Here is a 25389-nt window from a genome sequence, read left to right as displayed (position 1 = left end):
ATAGGGTAAAACTTCTCAGGACTGTGACAAAATCCAGTAAATGAACCGTCTTGAACTCTTTATTAACTTTGCACAAAAATACACCTTGCACTGGTATTCTCTTGTTGCACTTGGCCTGGTGATTAAAAACTCTTCAGCCCTGAGAAATCTATATTCCAGTTGTTCAAAGCTTAGCCACTAAGTCTAGCTTGCTATTTACTTAGTACATAAGGCTGAATGTTTACCCATACCAATTGCTTTCCCTCAAATGCTGCTGTGTAGTGTAGCTGGATGATTTCCTGTAAGTGAGCTACAAATCTTCCAGCAGGATGTGTACCTATAGTGTTTTTCAAAAACCAAAACCAAACATTACATATAAATAAATAGGTTGTTTTGTATTTTTATAACATTAATAATAAAGATTAAATTACAAACTGGTATAAATCATGCTTTGAAAAACATGCCCCAAATGACATTTTATAAATAAGGGGCTTAGTTTGGATGTCCCACTACCCTGTCATATTTTTCCTTCCTCTTCATACTGTCCTGAAACCAGGTTATTTAACTGCTTTTTTTTGGGAGTCCTAAATATATTTTATTTCCTGCATTAAACCTGACTAAACCAAATGACATTGGCATAGATAGCACTATCTTGATCATTCTCTATTCATTTTTTGATTAGACTAATTCGGTGCCAGATTATCAGTCATTTTGGTTAAAGAGCCTTCATCTACATTTTCTTCAGAAATCTAACAATGATTATTAGCAGTCTAAATTTTTGTTAAAATGGTACAAGTTCGACTCATCTACTTTTACTCAGATTCACATTTAATAGCTTAATACAAAAGAGGATTAAAATGACATGAAACACATTATCCTTAAAAGGCTTTATTTAATGCAGCTATGCATACAAATTAGTAAAAGAAGATTACATTAAAACAATGGTTGAATTCATATTTGAAGAATGAAATGTTTAAGTTATGATATTTCAAGAAACATGCAAGACATTGCATAATTACTGTTTCAACTATTTAAGCCTTAATCTCTCACTTTTTATTTGAAATGTAATTACATTTAAAGTCAGAAGATAGTAAAATAGAAAATGTTAATGTTTTGTAGAGACTTTGTGAAAACAATCTTCAATTTTATTCACAGTGGAAATCCATGTCCTGTGAAATAAACAGAAAATATAGCAACATCTACATAATATACCATTGAGATTTATATTACAAATGTTTTAAAAACAAAAAAGTTATACAATGATATTGTACTGTTACTGTATACCATTAATACAAGATAAGAATTTCACTCAGGATTTTGATATTTTTTACGAAGACATACTACATTTCAACCAAGCTACTACTGAAAAAGATGCAATTAAACTATCCTAGTCTGCGGTTTACAACTACGTTGCTCTGTGTCTTAGTCTCTCCCTGCCATGACAGTTCAGAAAAGTGCTAAATTCTACAAACTAGTGTAACATTGATACGTTTCAAAACATTGACCAGTCAGTCTCTCCTCCTGTTAAATGCAATAATGCCAGATTGCACCAACTAAAATGTAATACTAGACAGCATAGGACATACTATTTGTAGCCATAGTGTTATCTATTAGAATGTCAGATCCTCTCAAAAAAATGCCAGAAGTCCATCACTGGTGCAGTGGTTGCCCACACATTTCTTAAATTACTTCCAACACAGAACTGGTAGGACATTTGTTCTTCATTTTACCCCCCAAAAGTTTTATAGAAAATGGGGAATAGCAGGACTGGTACAACATACAATGTCTTGGCACTGTTCTTGGTTACTTCAGGCTTGCCAGCTAAACTAGAATACCGGTAATTTAAAATGTGTAAGCTAACAGCTTGCAACAATAGCAAGATTCTCCTATACAAAAGAACCAATAATATTATCTATATCTAAAACACTGCTTACCGTTGTCATAATTTCTGTCTTCCCCTTCTTGAAAACATGAGTTTCTTTTACTAAATTGCTGGGGAAATAGCCTAAGACACCCATCTGGTCCACAAAGCGGTCGCTATAAACCTGTCAGAATGAAAGGGAGGCAAACAGATGAGACGAGAACACAGCAAAATGTTTTCTGGAAGTGATCCGACAAAAGTTGTGACAACAAGTCTTTATAATGCAATGAAGATTAAACATTTGTCTGCTTGACATTGTTAAGTACATTTTACCGTAGAAAACAGATTTTACCAGAGTGGTTGTGTTATAAACAAACAGCAGTGTTCTACGAGCACTCCATGTAAGTGACAAATTAAAATACACAGACTCTACATATTGCACAACTACAGTCAGACTGCCCAATACTCGTAAGTTATAGCAGTGGTTCCCAACCTTTTTCAATGTAGGGACCACCTTGGTGTTTGGATTTTTCCCCACGTACCACTTGCCACACATTTTTTTCATAACAACATTTTGAAACTAATTTGTATGTGTATATGTATAAGTACATGTAGAAAGTAAAGTATTTATATAACATACCTAACAATGAGATTTCTGGGTTTGAATCTTCTCTACTAGTTCATCAGGGAATGGTGTCATTTTACACACTGAAAGTTGCTAATGGCAAAGTTGCTGTTTCTTTTGTTTAAGAATTTTTTCCCCCCACTTCCTAAATGCTTTGTAGATAAATAGCATCTCAAGTTTGCAAGATTAAGAGTTCTGTTTGACAAAACCTCCTGACAAATAAAGCACTGGGACTTGGGTCGTCCTCAGACCCAGTAAATGTAAATACCAGTGCTGGTCCCCGCATCTGCATAACCATAAAATGTATACTTAAAGAAATAACAAGACATTGTTTCACCCGAGTGATTGCAATGACATAATACATGTTTATTCTCATGTTCTTTATAAGCAATAATGGACACTACTCTTGATTATTTTCTCAAATTTAGTTCATGAAATAGTATGTGCTTATATACACTAATTTCTTGATATTTATAAATGTTGTAAAAACATATACAAGTGCTCCCCTTTATAACGCTGTAGTTGGGAGCCTAGTTAAGAGAACATGCTGTTTGTGTTCAGCCTTTTAACGAAAGTACTAGTGTTAGTGTACTGGCATTATGGGCGAAATGGGAGCCATGACTGTACTGCCTTATAACCTGTTACGCAGTGTAAAGGGGGAGCACGAAACAGAATAAATGTTTTAATATAATTATAAGTCAAATACGATGGATTTACTGTTTTCTTGTCGTTTTGTTTCTCTGCTGCTGAAAATGTCTCTTCCCTTTAAAAATTAAATGCCCGTCTCAGTGACGTCACATGAAAAAACAAACAAGCAGGCAGTGAAACCCAATTCCTCCCCTATCCATTGATATGCGTTAACAAGCTGTACTGCAAATTATGGTAGCCCAGCAAGTCATAGATCATCGTATTTACCAGATCATGGGCCCAAAATGACACTTCAGTATGATCGTGTTTACACAATCACAAGTTATTTGTTGTGTTGCTTAGAACTGCATTACCAAATTTTGGGAGTTGTTTGCAGGCCACTTGGAGTTTACTCACAGACCACATGTTGGGAACCTCTGAGTTGCAGGATATGTTGGATCTGGGGATGTCATATATTTAGAATTCCTTTGGCAAGGTACCTTTTCTTTAGTATTAGGCAGCAATATAGAGGACTTTGCATGCCAAATGAATACAGTAAACAGCAATTTACATAAAAAGAAAACTAAAATGTTATTTACATACACTTCCGAACCAAAATTCTCCAGCCCCTTCTTCTGGTAGCAGTTTGGAATAAACGTAGATCAATTGACCTCTCCTTATGTTAATAAACCTGCAGTCCACAGCAATATAATCATCCTCTGCCTTGGCAAGGGAAATGGCATCTGAACAGAGAAATATTAAGCAGATCACAGTATTCAGTATCCTACATCCTATGAATTATACAAGCTTATAATGAGAAAGCACTGGAACAGATCTATTGACAGGGTGGAATGTATCATAAATGCAATACATGTGAATTTAAAATCCACCACATTAGATTCAACAAAAACAGAACACACATTAATTATAGTTTCTAAAACTATAGTACTATTATGCATAAAATAAACACTTACATGCACAATCTTCATCTGCACACAGCTTTTTATTTGCAAGTTTTTCCATGACAATTCCATTTACAGTGTGATGCATAGAACCCAGCACTGAGATCAGAAAAACAAAGTGGAGTAGCTGTGCCATCTTGCTAAATTTCTCTTATGCAATATTCCCTGTGAGCCCCTCTCACACTTCCTTATGAACAAGGGCAGGGCATCTGCATAACCAATCCCCAACGATCAACTTAATTCTGCTACTTTTCCCCTTTTTACACATATATATCAAATCAATGTGAACTTGAGGAATGTCTGTACTTTAAACCATTGCCTCAAAAAGGGAACAAACTCCAAGTCATGTCTTATTTCAACTGAACTCAAGGAAGATTTGTGATAAAGCCAATACTGTACAGTAGCCCAAAAGCTATGAAAACTCTTCACAAAGTCTTAACATTGAATAACTTTATTTTAATAATCCCTGGTATACATTGTATATAGATTAGAATTAAATACTGCAGACTGCTTTTTCATGAGAATTTAGGAAGAAAATATATCATGGGATGACTAATTCTTTTTCTGGCGAGAATTTAACATAAGCTAAACCTACTATACTACTGCAAACTAGTAGCAATTTATTTTTTTTTTTTTAAATCCTGCGCTGACTCGGGAGGGGCGAAGATGAACACAGGCTGTCCTCCGAAGCGTGTGCCGTCAGCCGCCCGCTTCTTTACACACTGCGAACTCACCGTGCAGTCGCCTCAGAGCTACAGCGTCGGAGGACAACGCAGCTCTGGGCAACTTACAGGCAAGCCTGCAGGCGCCCGGCAAGAGTACAGGGGTCGCTGATGCGCGGTGAGCCGAGGACACCCTGGCCGACCTAAAACCCTCCCTCCCCCCGGACGACGCTCGGCCAATTGAGCGCCGCCCCCTCGAAGCTCCCGTCCACGGTCGGCTGTGGAATAGCCTGGACTCGAACCGGCGACGTCCAGGCTATAGAGCGCATCCCGCACTCTAGCGAGTGCTTTTACTGGATGCGCCACTCGGGAGCCCAAACTAGTAGCAATTTTAATCGGAATAAAGCTTCCTTAAATCACATTAAATGGAAATCTTGTAAATTTAGCTTAGTTTCCCAAAGTATACTTTATTCATGTGTTACGGTAAAAGTCCAAATATTGGCAAATCTTAAGTTACTGATAAATGTAGAAGCTGTGTGGTCCAGTGGTTAAAGGGCTTGTAAACAGGAGGTCCCCAGTTCAAATTCCAGCTCACTCACCGATTCACTGTGTGACCCTGAGCAAGTCACTTAACCTCCTTGTGCTCTGTCTTGGGTGAGACGTTGTTGTAAGTGACTTTGCAGCTGATGAATAGTTCATACACCCTAGTCTCACCATGGATAAAGGAGTCTGCTAAATAAACATGTCAACATTTACCAAGCAAAGCAGCAGATGCCGAAATAAACAGCGCTTTACCGGTAAATCAAGAATAATCAAGTGCCTTCAACAATAAGCGTCGTTAAATGTCCGAAAATCTTTATTTTCTTCATAATTCCAGACATTTACCAATAAGCTTTGGTGAATCATAAGATTAACCAGTAAATGTCCAGAAAAATATATTTCTTCATAATTCTGGACATTTACCATCTTACTTCGTAAATGTGAAAAGTTACCGATAAAATGTAATATCATCGGTAACGTTAGAGTGAATTCTTCAAAACACACACAATTTCAAAACATAAAATTTATTGTAGAAAACAAAACATTCCACAATTAGAGAGCATCGTGTTACTCCACATTAAGAAATCTTATCAGGGTTTCAGAACAAAAGGGTTGAACAAGTTTTCCTGTCCAACTTCATCTTCAATTAGGTTATATTAAAAAAAAAAAAAAAAAAAAAAAAGTGAGCTCATAAATTAGTCCATGTAAAAATTGACAAGCCGGGCTTATTTTTTGGCATATGTGATCTTCATCGCGTTGGAGGATGTGATCCTGAATCCCTGTAGTGCATCTCTTGCAGTGCCAGCTTGCCCTTCACTTTCAAACTCAACAAAGGCAATGTCATGACGTCCAGGTACCAGTCGTACCTCTTTGAAGCCAGGGAACCTTGTAAAGAGAAGTACAAGAAACATTTGTGTGAAGTATGACTAGTTTTGGTCCAGCGACCAATATTTTGTATGTGAACAGGAAACAGTTATGAATGGAACACTAAATCTATTGGATGAAGGTTACAAAGTTCAGGATCAACTGATCCCAACTTTCATACAGACCTCAGGGCTAAACATAAACCCTACATCAAGTATCGATAATCGCAATGATTGGGATGGGGACAGCAAATTTTAAAACTACAATATTAAAGCTCTATTTTAGGTGTTTTTACATTTTTCTTCATTCTATGTGTATAACAGTGCACTTCATGAGAAAGTTAAATGAGCATATTTTATAGTACGTTTTAAGGTTCAAGTAATTTTGCTTATTAGTTTTTTGATAAATTAAACATGTGGTGGATAAAATTGATAACCCCCAAACATTAGGTTTTCCAAAAAATGTATTTAATTGTTAAAAAAAAAAAAAAATTATAAAAGTGATCTAAATAATTATCAAGTTTCCAGGACACCCCTCCAATCACTGAATTAAGTGTAATCTTTTAATTAGGGATGGCCACCGATAGATATTCCGATATGATAGATAATTACCATATCGCTATATTGTGGGATTAAAAGTAGAATAGAATCCATGTATGCTCTCAGACACACTTTTTATTGCTAATACTGCTAAAAATACAAACTGGCTAAACGCTGGCTTAAATAAAAAGAAGTCTGTAGTTTTGACAAGACTGTGCCATCATAAGTTCTTTAGTTGGGGGGGGGGGGGGGGGGGGCTTGGAAGGCGATGCTTGGTACTACAAAGGAAGCTGTAAAATATATATTAATTTATAAACACACTAATAAAAAAAAAGATAAGGGGGGAAATGCAGACTACACACATATCTTAACTACATATAATGTGGTTAAAGTCATTTGCTGTGTTGCTTAGTAACACATATTGTAGTTGCATAACGTGCAATTATGTAGAAATGGGTAATTGCAATTGCATTTTGTATCTTAGTCTTTAAAATGCCAAAGTGTGGATCTCATTTGGATATAGCATCTGACAAGCTACAATAACTAAATCAAAGCACCACATCACTAGTCCTCCTATTAAACAAAAACACAAATGTATGTATCACTTATATTGCAAGTCCAACTAGAATGGATTTAGCCATTTTATACCAATACAGTTTTAAAAAAGTAACCCGACAAATGCAACTTAATACTTACTGGTTAAAAAGCATGGATAACATCATTTCATTGGTTTCTTCAGGCAGATTATTGAGGAACAGAATACAGTTTGGTGGGTTGTCTGGTGCCTGCAATTAAGACATGGTGAGCAATTGCTTTCAGATTTACAGCTTACTGCACAATAATAATTGCAGCAACCCCCCCCCAAATGTATTTAGACAAATAGAATATATTAATCTTATGTTTATTCACTCAAAAAGTATAACAGAAGTAACATACCTGCTGACTTTGGGATGAATTTGTTTGCACATTTGTGGATCCCTGTGTTGCATTAAAAAAAAAAAAGAAAAAAGTTAACATTGTAAAAGCAATACCAAAAAAATGCTTAAACATTTGCCAGAAAATACTAGGTAATATAGAAGCAACATTACACAGTACTAGCATTCAAACTTCATTTAACACTTTACTCGCTGTATAAACATTCCATTACCTGTGCTGGTTTCTTGGCTGCACTTGCTGCCTGTTCTTGCGCCTTCTTCTTCTTTTCTTTTTTCTTGTCTTTGTCACCGAACGTGCCCCGCATTTTTGAAATAACATCCGAATCTGTTTTTGCATACTGAATGCGCTGGGGAGACAGGTGTTATATATAAAAAATAAAACACTAAAGTTAATGAATTTAAAAGATTTCTTAAAGTATGGTTAAAACTAAAACAAAATCTGTGATCACCAATTGTAAATATACTGCTTTATTGGACTGGCACTTTAACTGTGGTATACTAGTATATTTTGGCAAATTGTTGTACTGTGATTTAATCAGGGGTGGGATAGTAATTATTTTGGTACTATGAATTTTAGCGGTTTTCTTTTCATTGTTATAACTTTGTTCGGAGGGAATAATTACATTATGTTTGAGGCAATAACTTAGTTAAACTGTAAATTGCAAATTGCTCCCTTCTATAAACGTTACTTTATTTGTATTTTCTTTTTCCGTTTGTGTGTGTAATTATATATATACAGTACTATGCAAAAGTTTTAGGCAGGTGTGAAAAAATGCTGTAAAGTAAGAATGCTTTCAAAAATAGACATGTTAATAGTTTATATTTATCAATTAACAAAATGCAAAGTGAGTGAACAGAAGAAAAATCTACATCAAATCAATATTTGGTGTGACCACCCTTTACCTTCAAAACAGCATCAATTCTTCTAGGTACACTTGCACACAGTTTTTGAAGGAACTTGGCAGATAGGTTGGCCCAAACATCTTGGAGAACTAACCACAGTTCTTCTGTGGATTTAGGCAGCCTCAGTTGCTTCTCTCTCTCCATGTAATCCCAGACAGACTCGATGATGTTGAGATCAGGGCTCTGTGGGGGACATACCATCACTTCCAGGACTCCTTGTTCTTCTTTACGCTGAAGGTAGTTCTTAATGATTTTCGCTGTATGTTTGGGGTCGTTGTCATGCTGCAGAATAAATTTGGGGCCAATCAGATGCCTCCCTGATGGTATTGCATGATGGATAAGTATCTGCCTGTACTTCTCAGCATTGAGGAGACCATTAATTCTGACCAAATCCCCAACTCCATTTGCAGAAATGCAGCCCCAAACTTGCAAGGAACCTCCACCATGCTTCACTGTTGCCTGCAGACACTCATTCGTGTACCGCTCTCCAGCCCTTCGGCGAACAAACTGCCTTCTGCTACAGCCAAATATTTCAAATTTTGACTCATCAGTCCAGAGCACCTGCTGCCATTTTTCTGTACCGCAGTTCCTGTATTTTCGTGCATAGTTGAGTCGCTTGGTCTTGTTTCCACGTCGGAGGTATGGCTTTTTGGCCGCAAGTCTTCCATGAAGGCAACTTCTGACCAGACTTCTCCGGACAGTAGATGGGTGTACCAGGGTCCCACTGTTTTCTGCCAATTCTGAGCTGATGGCACTGCTGGACATCTTCCGATTGCGAAGGGAAGTAAGCATGATGTGTCTTTCCTCTGCTGCAGTAAGTTTCCTTGGCCGACCACTGCGTCTACGGTCCTCAACGTTGCCCGTTTCTTTGTGCTTCTTCAAAAGAGCTTGGACAGCACATCTGGAAACCCTTGTCTGCTTTGAAATTTCTGCCTGGGAGAGACCTTGCTGATGCAGTATAACTACCTTGTGTCTTGTTGCTGTGCTCAGTCTTGCCATGGTGTATGACTTTTGACAGTAAACTGTCTTCAGCAACCTCACCTTGTTAGCTGAGTTTGGCTGTTCCTCACCCAGTTTTATTCCTCCTACACAGCTGTTTCTGTTTCAGTTAATGATTGTGTTTCAACCTACATATTGAATTGATGATCATTAGCACCTGTTTGGTATAATTGTTTAATCATACACCTGAATATATGCCTCCAAAATCCCTGACTTTGTGCAAGTATACCTAGAAGAATTGATGCTGTTTTGAAGGCAAAGGGTGGTCACACCAAATATGAATTTGATTTAGATTTTTCTTCTGTTCTCACTTTGCATTTAGTTAATTGATAAATATAACCTATTAACATGTCTATTTTTGAAAGCATTCTTACTTTACAGCATTTTTTCACACCTGCCTAAAACTTTTGCACAGTACTGTATATATGTATGTGTATATATATATGTATGTGTAATATATATATATATATATATATATATATATATATATATATATATATATACACAAAACACTTTCCCGACAGAGGTATGTTAAACACTTAATGTTGTGAAGTTGGCTCTTTTGAGCAAAAAATTCACACAGTACATGCAACTGTATTAGGTTAGAACACACCATTGCTTCTGTTTTGTTGTGCATATGAAATCAAACCACTGTCCATTGGAAAATTGTCAAAATAGGCAAATTAGCGATTGCCTAAATTATGACTTTAATAGGCCACACATGCAGTTCATTTAAAATAGCAAGCCAAAAATAAACACAGAAAATTGTTAATGCATGAGACTTTAGAAGTTGTTTAAGATGATTAATTAAAAAGCACAAAGTGGTCAAACATTTCATATTTTTAAAATACTATTTGCTCACTTTCCTTAAGTACCTGCTTCATTACGTTTATCACCTCTGTACCAGAAATAAAAAATCATTAAATAAAATCATGGAGCATTTAGAAATGTATTTACAGTAGAATTAATCTTGGTTGTCTTATTACTATGTGCTTGTATTAGTTCTGGTATTGAAAATTTAGGTTTTTTTTTTTTTTTTTTTTTTTAAAAGGTGGGGGGTACTAGTAGAATTGAAAACAATTAATTGACACAAGGCATTGACTTATCCAATGTTTCATTATACCAAATGCCAAGCCATTAATGCCAACTCCAATTCATTAAAAACACACACACACACACATTAGGTTGTATTACAGTTCAGCATGAAACTGAGCAATTTAACTTACCATGGCTTTGTTGTAAAAAGGAAATCCTTGCATTTGCCTCAAAGCATTTGTAGCAGAGGCAAGCTCTTTGAAAACAACAAATGCCTGTCCTCTCATCTTCATAGTCTTCAAAGCCACAATCTCAACTATTTGACCAAATTGTGAAAACAGTGCATACAGCGACCTTTTCAGTTCTACAGGAGGAAACAAAAAAAAAAGTTTAGAGTTTATTATGTAAGTAGACGGACAAGGAACAGGTTTTCAGAAGTTCTAACCAACAAGATGAGGCAGAACCAAAAGTATTATTTATTTTTTTTACAGTGAATTTAACACTGTAGTGCAGACTATGCTACTACATAGCACCACAGCTTGTCAGAACGTGATGTTAATCTTGAAGAGTGTTTTAAAATAGTAAATGCATATATTTAAATCAATCGATTTTTATATAGCGCCTTTCATGGCAAGCCATCACAAAGTCCATTACAAAACAATCAAATTAAACTAATATCAGACATTAATTACAACAATGAAATACTAGCAATTAAAATACAAAAAAGTTTTACGTTGCATATGCTTGAAAAAAAAACAAAAAAAAAACACGTAAATTTCTTAGAAACTTAAATTCCTCCAGTGTGTCAGTTTCTGACTACTGAGGCAGGGAATTCCAGAGGGAGGGAGCACAAGTATAAAAACTGCGACCTCCCAGGTGTAACACACCTAAATAAGGTAACGAATAGTCAGCAACTTAAAACTTTGAGATCGTAGTTTATGTCTAGGGACATAGGGATGCAAAAATCAGATCAATAAGAACAACTTTCGGTATTTGGTTCACACTCATCCATGCCTTGAGAAAAAACAACTCATCATTCTACACTAGAACAAGTGAAGGAAGTTAAAATTTAAAAAGAAAAAACACCTACCTTCTTTTTTAATCTTATCATTTACATTGTTGATGTAAATGGTGTGGTTTGGCCTTATATCCATGTTAAGTCGTACGACTAAAGGGATACAAAGAAATAGTATTACATAACACTAGATGCCGATATATCAAATATGCCTCAACTTAATAAATACGTTAGGTTACATTTTTAAATTAAGTACTGTACATCCAACAACTAAATATTAATAACTGAACTTGAAATATAACAGTGAATTGTAATTTAACAGAACAAACCATTTAAAAAACTGCGTGCAACATTTAAAAGGCGTCAGAACTACAAGACGTGGTATTTACGGAAATTTGCATAGCAACTTAACAACTTCATGAAATCGTATATAACATACATATTCACACATTTTCCCTAACCAGTGTTAGTTTAGAAAACCTAAAAAAAGTTCTGTTTTAAGAAATTGTTTCAATGAGGCATACATTTATTTTTGTTATATTAATATTATTAAATCACGGCACAACCGTCTTTTTTTTATTTTTTATCAAAGACAATTCTACACTGTAAATATATTTGTAGAAGATTTTTCCATTGAGACTGAGGCCAAAATAAAAAGCGGTAGCTAATCAACTTTACTTGCTAAAACCAAGAAACAACATTTGAAAAAGTTTTCATACCTTCTTTTAATGTTTGAATTTAGGAGACAAAGTTCCCCAAAGACGAAAGTCACTAAAAACAATTACAATAATCTTACAACCTCAAAACAAACACAAGGCGCTCTTTTTTTTTCTTTTTTTTAAAGACTTACCAGAAACTTCAAGCAACGTGGGTTTCCTGTGCGTAACAAATAAGTTATCCGAGTTACAACACAGCTTGCTCTGATTAGTTCCTACGTTGGGCGAAGTACACTACAGCGCCCTCTATTGTACGTCATTGCTCATTAGTTGTTTTGTTTATTTTGCTTTTTGGTAACCGGATTTATATGTACAATATTTAGTTGTTTCAGTTATAATTTTAACATGGTGAGCAGTTATGGTTTAAAGGCCAGAAATATACTACATGTATCTATTTAGATGTATTTCTGTCTTTCTTAAAATATAAATATTTTTTGGGAGAAAAGGATTATGACTATTTGGATTATGAGCATCGGAGGACAGATTTATATATACTCAAAGAGTATGAATTTATATCTATATTAATGACCATGAGACTCACTGTGGATGAGACATAGACCCCAGTTGGAGGAAGCAGCCTCAACTGGAAAATACAGGTTGAGGAAATGCACTAATGAAGTCAATGAGTTCACTACTACAAAGACTCCTGATAGTACAGATGAGATACTCTATCTAGCAGATGGGAAACCTTGGTTGACTCATTCTGTTAAAGTACATCACAATGCCTAGACATAAAAACGTTTAGCCACAACAGTCTTTATAATGGAATCCTACCTTGTGATTAACGGTGGCCATTTAAGACAGTTAATGAAATAACATAAATATGTACAGCACCATGTGGCTGATTGTGAATTTTTTTATGTGTTTCTCATCATTTGGTGCATCCACCTGTCAAGTTTATTTCTGCATGGTCAATGTTTTTTTGTTTGTTTGTTTGTTTCTTCACAAAAGTAACAGAAAATGAACTTTATAATCACCTTGTAAGAAGCAGAATTGAGTTTGGGTACCGTGGCTCCGCCCCCTTCCTAAATGACCGAATTCCACCTAAAGGAATAAATTGTCATGCCATTTAGTTAAGGGTACTCTGTTCCTTTTACACAGCGCCCTCACAGGTCAGGAGGGAGATCTAACACCAAGAATCATTCAAACTCTGTCACAATTGGCACAATTGCCTCTCCTCAACAAGTGCCAAGTCTCGCCGCATCAGGAAGTGAACTACAGGAGCCACCCTGAAGCCAATGACAGGTCTCTGTAGGTGTGTGCTTTTATACAGCTTTTAGTTACTCGCTTCTACAATGGTTTGCACCTTGTATAAGAGGTGTAAAGTTTTTGGAGGGTCAGCAATTGCCTAAGTGCAAGGCAAAATTCTTACATCACATTATAATGTTTGTGCACGCTTAGTATCCAGATCCCATCCAATTCCATGCTTTTTTCTTCATGTAAATGCATTTCAATGTAATTTGAATGGATTAATGATGGCAAAGTGCAAATTTGATAGCGGGTGCAGAACTCCAGATGAACACCATTCTTTACATACGTTGCATTTTTAGCAGACTTATCAGACTGTACGGTGGCAAAACACGATTTACGGCCGCATTATGGTGGTTTTGCACCCTCAAATCACTTTGCGAGTATCCTTACATCTACCCCTTTAACTCTAGGATTTTTATCACTCAAAAGCCACAGTCCTTTTTGTAATGCCGGGACCAGAGCTAAAACTATCTAAGGTGCTGACTCACCAGTACATCATATAACCATCATAATCCTCCTTGATTTGTACTCTACACTTTTGACTATATATCCAAGCATTCTGACATCGTGCTTGCCTGTGCTTATGCAGCATTGCAGTTAACCTTCAGTCTATTTTTTTCATTATGGGTTTAATGCCAGATGTCTTCTCAGTAAATGAACAGTGATTCATCTGGCACAGTCAGGGAAGGAAAGAGCACAAGGTCTGGTTCATTACCATCTCATCATTAAACTGTGAATTCCGACCATTTGAATCAACAGCTATCCCAAGCCAGCCAAGAGAAGTAATAGCTATTATACAAAGTAAACACCATGGTATAATGAGCTGGCAGGCATTTTGCATTGCAAATTGGAGCATTGCTCTTAGTTAGTTGTGCAAAACATATTGTGTAATCTGGAAGTTATCACAGTCATTGAATTAATGATCCAGTCATGATACCATTTGAGTATCCAAAATTCATATATTCTGTTGATCCTCATCACCTTCAAATTAAAGGCTGAATACAGACAAATAAACCCTTACCAAGCCGTACTACACTGTTGTCAACTATAATCGCTTGGTGATAATTAGCAATGACATAGGTGATTTAGTGTGTTGTATATAACAGTATGCCTGCATTGAATGGAACAATATAATGTTAATGAAGCAAGTTGATAATAAACATTTAACCATGTTGAAATGTGTTTATGGTCACATTTATTTTAATGAGTAGGTTCCAAGAATTATCGAAGTGGAAATGTTTCTGATCCCAGAATTGAACATTTGAAGGGGAACTACATCTAGCAGTGGTATTTCATCATTCAATGTACAATAATAGATATTCAGTATACAGTACTGTTAAAATGTAAAGACAATTTTTGCTTAGTGCACTTGGTCGGATTCTGCCTTCACTACTACTAAAAGTTTGGAATTAAGTTTTTTGTTAATGTTCATTCTATTCCATTGTTTCTAAAGTACACAATAGGTAAGATTTATTTATTTATTTATGTTAGCTACAACTTTAACAACGGTGCTAGACACTGGGTGCGTTAAGTTACTGAGCGGCTTAAAGCAACAATTTTTCTGTTCACTGATGAAATCAGTTCTGTACGGAGCCAGAGAGGGGACATGAGAGAAATATATATATATATATTTCATGTGCACGTGTGACCAGACTGGCTGGTGGTGACATCAGGCCAGGAAGTAGACAGACAGGACTGGTGAATGAGTGCGCTGTTGCGCCGGTTTATTATAAATAAAAGGTTTAAACAAACAAAACACTACAAAACAAAAGGCACGTTGGCCAAAAGAAACAGACAAACAAACAAACAAACACTGACAAACACTATAACAAGTAGTGGGCTGGTGTAGAACCAGCACGCGTAGCAATTGTTCATTTGTTTTTAATTCTCCTCCTCTCTCTGAACACCACAACCCCGAGTGAGTGATTTGTGCATCTATATATACAGCTGTGCCGGGATTCAATTACTTATTAATCATTCACTTGAATCCCAGCACGTGAACTCATTTGTGCAATCCCTGTGCCCACATACAAATACACATTTTATCTGCACATGAAGTGCAATCTCTGTACCTAAATACAACTATACATTTTAAATAACCCGTGCTACATAACCCACACTCTGTGCACCAATACATACACACCACATACAACAGAAAACACAAAAACCACGCACAGGGGCGGGCACCCCGACACAGCACATCTTACTGTCTTGTGCGCATGACTTACTATCCTATCTCGTTTGTACGACTTACTATCCCATTGACATGAGAAACCTATCTCGTGCACACGAGATAAAATAGCTATCTCGTGCGCACGACTTGTACAGTCTAAACATAAAATGTTCTGTTTTTACAAACCAATATCTAATTTGTTAATGTTGCATTACAGTGTATGTGCTAATTGACCATTTCATCAAAAATATATCATTTCAGCCTGTAAATTGTGAGTGTGTTCTAAATTAGATTGTGTTGTCCATGACACTTAGAAGACATGGTTTTAAATTGAAGATTTCAACTCCCAAACTGAGTTTGCAATACTTTTTTTATATTATTGTGACCAGCAAATTTGATCTTTGCTAAAATACTTTTTCATTTTTTTTTGTAAATTCTAATTCACAGCCATAATAAACTATAATTAGAAAACATTACACATTTTTGCAATATTTTTTTTTTAAAACCTTTTAAAAAGATGTACTGCGTTTACTCACTCCAGTCTTAATTAACTTCTTGATATGGGACAATTTTCTGTTCATTTTTCAACACTAGAACCAAACAACATAGGAATAAAATTCTGGGTCTATTCAATTGACTACATCCTCCATTCAAATAAAACAATGTCTCACCAGCACTGTTAAACCTCTTAGCTATTATAAAAGAGTATTTTTTTTTTACTCTTTTATTATTGTTTTATTAGTGTCTGTTTTAAGATCAGACACTGTTGGATCTGCTGAATATACATCAAAGTCTCTTAAGCACTGTAATGTTGTTTGTTTTTCATTGTATAACATTCTCCATTCAAAATATGACTTAATTAAAACTTGGAGTAAGTGCTTTGAAATTCTGTTGGTCACCTTCTTAAGTATTAACTGTTTATAACTGTCTTACTAGCATGTAATATATTTATAAACTTTTAAATGCTTTTAAACATCTGAAAACAATTGCACTGATGTGATGCAGAATTGATCATCATAACCATTACCGAATGGTTAACAAACAATGAAGCACAATTGTTAACATGTTAGTAAGCTAGTTATTTACAGTTAAATAACTAATATAAGTGAAATCTAAAATACTGTGTTTCCACTGTGTGCTGTCATTCTACGGATTAATGGACATTTTGCATTTCAGTAGTGGAAAATTGAAATTGTTATGCTCCTGAAAGAACTCTTCTTTCTGTGATAAAGACACAAAATCCCAATAAGTTTGTCTTTCGGCAGAACCATGTTTGACTTTAGAACAGATTTGATGTGTCTCACTTGTAATTCTTTTGACATAACATGTTTTCATAAAGTAGATGTACACTGTCTGGCCAATTTATTAGGTCTGTCTTGCAGATTGGGTTTGGCATCACCCTGGTGTGGGGCATGATCTCTCTGGAATGTGAATGCAGTAGTTTACTTAAGCATCATTTTGGAACAAGACCACCTGTGACAGGATGGTCAAGTGGTGACGTCAGGCCAGATGCAGGAACAGAAAAAAACAAAGGCAGTAATGCAGGGCAAAAAGACGCTGCAGTGCTGTTTATTTAAGTACACAAAAATACATAAAATAATTGAACAAAAACACTTGCTCACAGACCGAAAATAAAAAATATAAACAAAACAAATCACGAACACAAATATCTGATCAGGCTGGGCAGTAGCCTTCACTGATCCTAGATTACTTTCTTTTATTTTTTCTCTCCTCTCCTCTCCTCTCCTCTCCTCTCCTCTCCCGCTCACTCCTCCAAACACCCACCTTTTTGCAGCCAAAGCAGCAGGTCTTTTATATCATGACCGAGGGGTTAACTGGCTATTAAGTCTGTCATTACCCCTCGGCCATAGTCTGCACAGGTAGAATTATTATGTGTGACTGCCAGCTAATTCAATAATTAATAGCTGACAGTCACGCATTCCCACAAGGTATTTTTAATGTGGATGGGGCTTCCCATACAAAATAATAACACACAGCTCTGCTGTCATATTTATAAATAAATAAACAATAATAATAATAATAATAATAATAATAATAATAATAATAATAATAATAATAATAATAATAACTACAACCAAACAAATACAAAATAATACATTGCACAGGGGCGGAGGGGTACCCCGTTCTAAAAATAAATAAACAATACATTTAAACAGTAGGGCTTTGCCCTGCCCACTTTCCATGTGCAGGGCTTTTTTACCGCCCTGCTACACCACCCAATAATGGCTGCACTTGTACCCTCACGCCATTGGGCTACTATCATTTGAGGAGAATTACAGAGATTAAACGTATTCTATCTCCACAGCAATCCCCGGATCTCAATCTAGCATGCATGGGATGAACTTGAACAACGCATTTGTCATCACAATGTGATTGTCACGAAACTTGGTATTAACATCATTGAATTGATTCTGGAGATGGAGGCTCTGTTTGTCCGTCCATCTGTATGTCACACTTACTGTACATATATTTACTAACAAATTAGGATTAAACATGTAATTGCTAGTTCATATTATAGTGCACTATAATATGCTATAATAGTCTGTACATACTTTGATCATCATTTTTTTGTCATATTGATAGCTCTAATGTGGCATTTACTGCTGTGGTGAGGATGCATGTTACTGCCATACTTGTTTCAGATTTGTCTTTATATTTAGCAACCCTATGGAAATCAGACCATCAATTTGTGTTATAAAACTACTGTACAGTGTAACAGTAATTGAATAGAATTATGTTAAGTTTTAGTACTCTTTATCGCCACCTGAGTGTGTAGGATTTTGTTGGTAGATTAGCAGAGAATGATTTTTTTTTTTTGTTATATATATTATTTAATATTTGTACTTTAAAATAGATATCTATGTAACTGTTTATAGTGAATCAGAAAACCAATAATACAATAATTGGAAATGAATTTAATGTAAAAAAAATGTATATACATGTTATTTATAGTGGGAGGCAAATAAAGAAGCAAAACGTCACTAATCTAATTAAAGTGTGCTACCCAAAGTTTTATTACCACTATCATTATTATCCCTGGTCTCCATTTACTTAAATATGTTTTTAGTTCTTTGCTTGTGTTTTATTCTTCAGTCTGGAATCTGCAGGTATTTCAAAGACAACACTATAAATGAAGAGTTGCTGCTACCGAATCACTTCATGGGGTCTATTCCATTAATTCTATTAATCTGAACAGTGGTGAATCTAAATGCAGCCAAACTTTACAGTATTATAAAAGAAACATACAGCAATTCATCTGAATCCCTTTAGTTTATTTATGGCTTTAAAACATATTAGGAAGGTTAATATTTGAATGATTTAAAGACAGTGGTGTTTAAGTCAGTCACTATTTTAAATCAACTGATAGAGCCCCATGGGTTGTAGTTCCAGTGGTCCAGCTGCATTCAGACAATGTGACCTACAGCAAAGATACCAGGAGCAATTTAACTGTAGTGTGGTAATGGAAATATTAGAATAGCCAGAATTAACGTAAAAACTAGAGAAACCAAAAGATTCTAGGCACAATAAAAGAGGGGGCATTAATATTGTTAATAAATCTAATCAGAGCATAAGTTATCAAGGTCTTTTTCGTTTAAGAAAAGTGGGGTGTCTTTTTTTCAATTGAATCAACTCCATTCATGTTCACTTTATGTGCCCTGACAACGTTTATTATATTTAAATTAATATAATTTATAAATCACATTCTTAAACCTAAAACCTTTACAACAATAGCAATAGAACTGGAAATGTAGGCTTCTCTCTGAAAAGAGCTGTGGCATTGTAAAAGGTAATCCACTCTCAATTGGTTATTCTTTCTGGGTTTATCTAGTTGAAAGAAAATGGGAAATTATTGAACTGAAAAGTGATAGAATGAAAGTGATAGGGTGGAATTCTGCCAGGATTTATTTTAAGGCCAGTACTGGGAACCGGGACTTATTTTATTTGCTTTTCATTCTACATCCACTCTTTGGTTTATTTTATACAGTTCATCTTGTCAAAGAAACTAAACAATCATTAAAATATTCTCAAAATGAACCAATTGCAATTGATCATCTATCTACTTTAGATCTTGGCAACAAGATCGTGAAGATAAATTATTTGGCAGCTTTGGTGTAAATTATTAAACCAATCGGTTTGAACTTTAAAAATGAATATGACGGAATTTGTAAAATGTAGCCGTTTTCTGGGGCATGTGAAATAAAATCAATTTAAAAGTAAAATGTGTATCAATGAATTCTGGCGACCGCTTGTGGAGAGGATGGTCGAGTGGTGATGTCACAGACCAGGAAGCAACCACACACAGCAGGGTACTACGAGGCGAGTCGCAAATGCTCGTTTTTCTTTTATTATAAATAAAATATTTAAACAAAAGCAAAACATTACACAAAACAAAACGGCACAGTGGCCAAAATAAACACTCTTTTTTTTTTTTTTTTTTTAAAGTACCGTGATGATCGAAATCCAGCACGAGTAACAATTGTATTTATATAAATAAGAAATTCAAAATGAAAACAACAAGGTTATGTTCTAATCCAAGGCTATTAATGTAGCATGGCCAAGTCCTGTTGTAGGTGCGTACCCAGGGTCTGGAAAGTATGGGGATGATTTAAGAGAATAATATGGAGATTAAAATGGCCAAGTGAAGTACATCACTTTTTTTAATAGTAGTGCCTGTTACATTAAAAATGTCAGCCTCTATTGTGACCAAAATCTTTTTGGTATCTTTTTTTCTATAGCATATTCTTTTTTTTATAATATCACCTCTTTTTTAAGATACGTAAGCAATAAGACACACCAAAGTGTGTGATATACTGTAATATCGTGGTATATCACACACCTTGAAGTGCCTTATTGTGCTTATAAAATGGGTTAACTAACTAAATTGAAAAATAATATGAAAACATGTTTCAATTAACAAAAAACTGACTTTTATTAAATATCCTTCTGCCTAAAGCTGAGCTAAGACAAAAGAGCTCCATATAAAGTAACTTAAAAAAAAAAATTAAAAAAAAATGCATTAATTAAAAAAAAGTGATTTATAGATGCTGACTTGAACATTGCCATTGAAAGTGCAGTTTTTCTTTATTTGATTCATTATACTTCCTGTAATTCTTGGTTTATTAATTACATTTTAAAGTAAAATATTACTGCCCATTTTCATCATGAAACAGCACAAAACGAGTCTGCCTTTAAATCACACAGAACCTTACTCACAAGACCTGCAACAGTATTAGATGACAGTGCTGTATTTTTTTCTTTTGTTATCCGGGGTAATAACAGGAGGTATCCATACCTGCCCTGCGTTCAAAAAGCAGTTTGGGTTATGTATCAGGGGGGAGTTAATGTATATTGGTACGTGAGCACGGGGATGTGGGTTTGTGTGTGTGTGGAATAGTGGTGATAGGGAGGCAGTTAAAATCCTCCCTGTAAAAACATGTGGGAATATGGAATACACGATTAATTAAGGCTCCAGCCAGGTGTATAAATAGAGTGATCACGGGTGAGAAAGGGGTTAGTGTGTTCAGAGAAAGAATAATCAAAACAATTGCTACTCGTGCTAGAAGGACTAGCACAATACTTGTTCGGGTCAGTGTTTTGTTTTTCTGTTTCTTTTGGCCATCGTGCCATTTATTTTGAGTGTTTTGTTTTGTGTAGACTATTTGTTTTACAATAAATCTGCAGAGCAGCTCCTTTCACTCACCAGTCCTGTCTGTCTACTTCCTGGCCTGATATTTAATGTAATTACTACTACTGTATTTATACTCACAGTTGTTTTGGTTTAACATCTTGAGTCAGATTTGTCAAGTTATAAATAGTAAACATAATTAGTTTTAAAAAGCTAAAATGACAACAGAAATATTACTTATCACACGTGTTGGTCATTGTGGCAAAGTGGCTTGCAGTGTACAGGTGCAGGAGTGATGCGGTGATTAAATGAAAGGCAGACAACAGTAATCCAAGTGCAAGTGGTTTTATTTATAATCCTGGTCTGGTGACCGTAAACAATATTTCCTAGGCAATATCCAGCAATGGGTATTGCACTGTTCTAAATAAAGGAATTGCAGTTCCAAATAATAAACACAGTCAGTTTTCCATAACACAATATACAAACACGGTCACCAGTCCTGGGTGCGTGCTGCAGTGCTCTTTGTACAAATACAATTTATCGTGCCAACAAGTGAAGTGAAGTCTGGGTTTGTGCTGGCCTCTGGCGACAGCTCCAGATGTGTTTAGCTGTCTACTACATAAGAATCAACAGTTAGTGACAAGACAAAACAAGCAAAACACAAGTCCTTTCGGTCATTTCCTTAACCATTAATGAAGGAACAGATTACGTTGCTTCGTCCCCTTCTTGTACCGTCACACATGACCCCTTTGTAAACGATTGCAGCCACATCGTTTCCCATCCAGGCCGATGAGTTAGTGCACCGAAGCTCCGCCCCCTTTCTAGATGACGACTTCCTTTTAACCCTGGGAATGTTTATTTCTATTCTACCTTTAAACTTACCCTACTGGTATGTTGTGGTCTTTATTTGATACTACTATAAAACTTTTAATTATAACTTACATAAGTGTACTTAGCAGATTTTAATGTACTTCGTTTTTTTACAAACTATAACGGTTCTTATGCATCAAGTTAGTTAGTGTTATATAGCTAGTCACTGCAGTACACAGAAATATCATCACCTAAAGAAGACATAACATATTGTCAGCATATGTCATGAGCAGATTTATAATTAAGAACTGTTTTGTTCTTAGGTATTGTGACATGTTCGCTTCAAGTAAACACAAACAAAATAAGGAAAGGTAATGTAATGTGAATCTTGTAACCCTTTAACAACCTGGATTATTCCAGATTTCCTTTGCTGGCAAGTGAGTATGTATTTGCTTATTTGGACTAAACACAGTCTTCGTGTTTGCTGCTGCCAAAAGTAAACAGAGAGATGGACCCCTTAGCAACAGTATTATGGCCCTCAACCCCATCCCCCAGTTTAAGTTTGGATGTGTCCTGTAAAAATGTTGTTTATTTAAGGAATACATGTTGACTTCAGAATATATTGGCAACATAAACCTTCTTCGTATTGTCTTTTTAAAAAATATTAAACTATTAGTGATTTTTATCCGCAGCAATTTGGATAAACAATTACTATGTGTAAACCTTGATTTCTTGACTGTTGAAAGTTTATTACTAGATGTAAACTTAAATATGAACTGCTGCAACTGTAAGTCCTATTATGATAGCATGTAGCTGCAGCAAATAACGGGCCTACTAAATGCCAGGATTCTGACAATTTAGCAAGTCTGGCAGAGTAGGGGGAGGAAAGATGTAGTCTAGAGGTTTGCTGCAGGACTACATCCCCCAGAATGCCATAGGGTTGGCGTTGTGCCAGATGTGGAAACACCTGGCTCAGATTTAATTTATTATTTTATTTATTATTATTATTTATTTCTTAGCAGACGCCCTTATCCAGGGCGACTTACAATTGTTACAAGATATCACATTATACATTATTTCACATTATACAGATATCACATTATTTATTTATTTTTACATACAATTACCCATTTATACAGTTGGGTTTTTACTGGAACAATGTAGGTAAAGTACCTTGCTCAAGGGTACAACAGCAGTGTCCCCCACTGGGGATTGAACCCACAACCCTCTGGTCAAGAGTCCAGAGCCCTAACCACTACTCCACACTGCTCCCTCATTAAAATCCTGTTTAATGAGGGACACCTGCCTGGGATTATCAAAGCAAGTCAGAAGTGTTTGGTCTGGTGTCTGTGTGAAGGACTGTGTGAAGCTAGGTGTGCTATATAAAACCTGTATACTGTGTGTAACAAGTGTGTATTTATTTATTATAATTTTTTTTTTTTTTTTTTTTGGAAGGCTTCTAATATCTCACTGCTGCCACCAGATTGTAGCACTTCTGACCTGCTTTTACACACCTGCCAGGTGTCCCTCATTAAATTAGCCAGGTGCTTCCAGTTCAGGCTCAACTAAGAAGAAATATTGTACTGTTGGGTGCTTCTTGTTTCAGAAATTGAACAGGGTGCTTATTGTGTAATTTAGAAGCGTGGGAGCGGAGTCAAGACGAACTTTTGATGAAATACTAATATAAAGCTTATTCTGAGATTTATTTTTATTTAAATTTTCAGTTTTAAGATATAATAAAAAATGCTTTGTTAAAACCATACGGACGCACTGTACTGTACCCCACGACAAGTGATCAGAACAAAAAGGATATTGCTGCTCTAGAAAGAGTGCAAAGAAGAGCAACCAGAATTATCCCAGGTTTAAAAGGCATGTCATATGCAGACAGGCTAAAGGAATTTAATCTATTCAGTCTTGAACAAAGAAGACTACGCGGCGATCTGATTCAAACATTCAAAATCCTAAAAGGTATAGACAATGTCGACCAAGGGGACTTTTTTGACCTGAAAAAAGAAACAAGGGCCAGGGGTCACAAATGGAGATTAGATAAAGGGGCATTCAGAACAGAAAATAGGAGGCACTTTTTTACACAGAGAATTATGAGGGTCTGGAACCAACTCCCCAGTAATGTTGTTGAAGCTGACACCCTGGGATCCTTCAAGAAGCTGCTTGATGAGATTCTGGGATCAATAAGCTACTAACAACCAAATGAGCATGATGGGCTGAATGGCCTCCTCTTGTTTGTAAACTTTCTTATGTTTCTTATGTAACATGTTGCCACTTGACCCACTCATGTGGGTGTGTTTAATTTTTTTCATTTAATTTTACTGACCAGGTCGGTTCTGAAACTTGTAGTTGTAATAATTTGAATGAATCCCATACCCTGTATGTCTAGTAAGATTTATTAGGACTTGCAATTTGATCTGTGACATACTGTAGAAGCATTAATCTTAACCTGCAGTGCTTACAGTAGTTTGGAGAGAGATTTTGAAAAGACAAGTACAAGTTCTACCATTGACACGTACAAATATAGCATTACAATAGTTCTGTATTTTAATGTAAAAGAATTGGAACAATAACTTCTTCACAATTTCCATATACTTTTCCCAGTGCTACAGATACTGTACAGTAGAAGGTACTAAAAGTGAGAGTGAGGCTTAACTGCTGCACTATAGGATCAGTTCATTACACATCAAGAAGAAGTAAAACTATTCCTGCATATAACTGGTAACAAACAACTTTTATTTTACTTAAAGAAAAATTGAGCAAATTACATTTTGGTACATAGACCTTATAAACCTGGCCCATGGAGGTTGGATACATTGGCTGCACTTAAGTGAAATTAAATGGAAAACATTTAATAGCAAAGTGTTAAGGAAAACATGGGATAACATTTTTAATTCGCCTGTTACTAGAGTGAATTAATGTATTTTATGTTGATTATCATTAAATCCATGAAAGTGGTACTAAAGAAAACATAACATTCTTTGACATTTTGAAAAATTGTAATAGTTATTTTCAATATTACAGTACCGTTATTATTAAAGCATACTTTTTACATTATACAGAGTGTATTACCTTGGTGAAACATCCTTGAAAAAAGCATTGTTTTTTTTTCAACTTTTGCTCATTTCACCTGCACATTTGTTAAAAACTGTCATAACAGGAGCAAATGTAGTATCTAAAGTGTCTTTAGGCCTATTTTTGTCTAAATCTAGTAACAATTAAAGTGTATTGGAGCTTTTA

The 25389-nt window shown here is 35.5% G+C and overlaps 2 protein-coding genes across 3 annotated transcripts; both read right to left on the bottom strand.

The window, feature by feature from the left end:
- Nucleotides 1–851: 851 nt before the first annotated feature.
- LOC117410969 (otoraplin-like) lies at nucleotides 852–5641 on the bottom strand. The gene is made up of 4 exons (XM_034017946.3): nucleotides 4067–5641; nucleotides 3696–3835; nucleotides 1914–2024; nucleotides 852–1148 (listed from the first exon to the last, which is right to left on the bottom strand). Exons 1-4 carry the CDS (start codon nucleotides 4188–4190, stop codon nucleotides 1125–1127), a joined length of 399 nt encoding a protein of 132 aa, XP_033873837.1. The 5' UTR covers nucleotides 4191–5641; the 3' UTR covers nucleotides 852–1124.
- A 276-nt stretch (nucleotides 5642–5917) lies between these two features.
- LOC117411465 (U2 small nuclear ribonucleoprotein B''-like) lies at nucleotides 5918–12491 on the bottom strand. Of its 2 annotated transcripts, none has more exons than XM_034019039.3 (7): nucleotides 12397–12491; nucleotides 11622–11699; nucleotides 10723–10895; nucleotides 7807–7941; nucleotides 7596–7637; nucleotides 7356–7444; nucleotides 5918–6141 (listed from the first exon to the last, which is right to left on the bottom strand). In XM_034019039.3, the coding sequence occupies exons 2-7, from the start codon at nucleotides 11683–11685 to the stop codon at nucleotides 5982–5984; spliced, it is 663 nt and encodes a 220-aa protein (XP_033874930.1). In that variant the 5' UTR covers nucleotides 11686–11699; nucleotides 12397–12491; the 3' UTR covers nucleotides 5918–5981. The 2 variants fall into 2 exon arrangements, with proteins under 2 accessions (XP_033874930.1, XP_033874929.1); XM_034019038.3 differs by having other exon boundaries at nucleotides 12266–12397.
- Nucleotides 12492–25389: the final 12898 nt, after the last annotated feature.

Source organism: Acipenser ruthenus, chromosome 6 (assembly GCF_902713425.1).
Source record: "Acipenser ruthenus chromosome 6, fAciRut3.2 maternal haplotype, whole genome shotgun sequence".
Classification (NCBI taxonomy): domain Eukaryota; kingdom Metazoa; phylum Chordata; class Actinopteri; order Acipenseriformes; family Acipenseridae; genus Acipenser; species Acipenser ruthenus.
The sequence above is the reverse complement of the archived record's forward strand: the minus strand, read 5'-3'. Positions and strand labels throughout refer to the sequence as shown.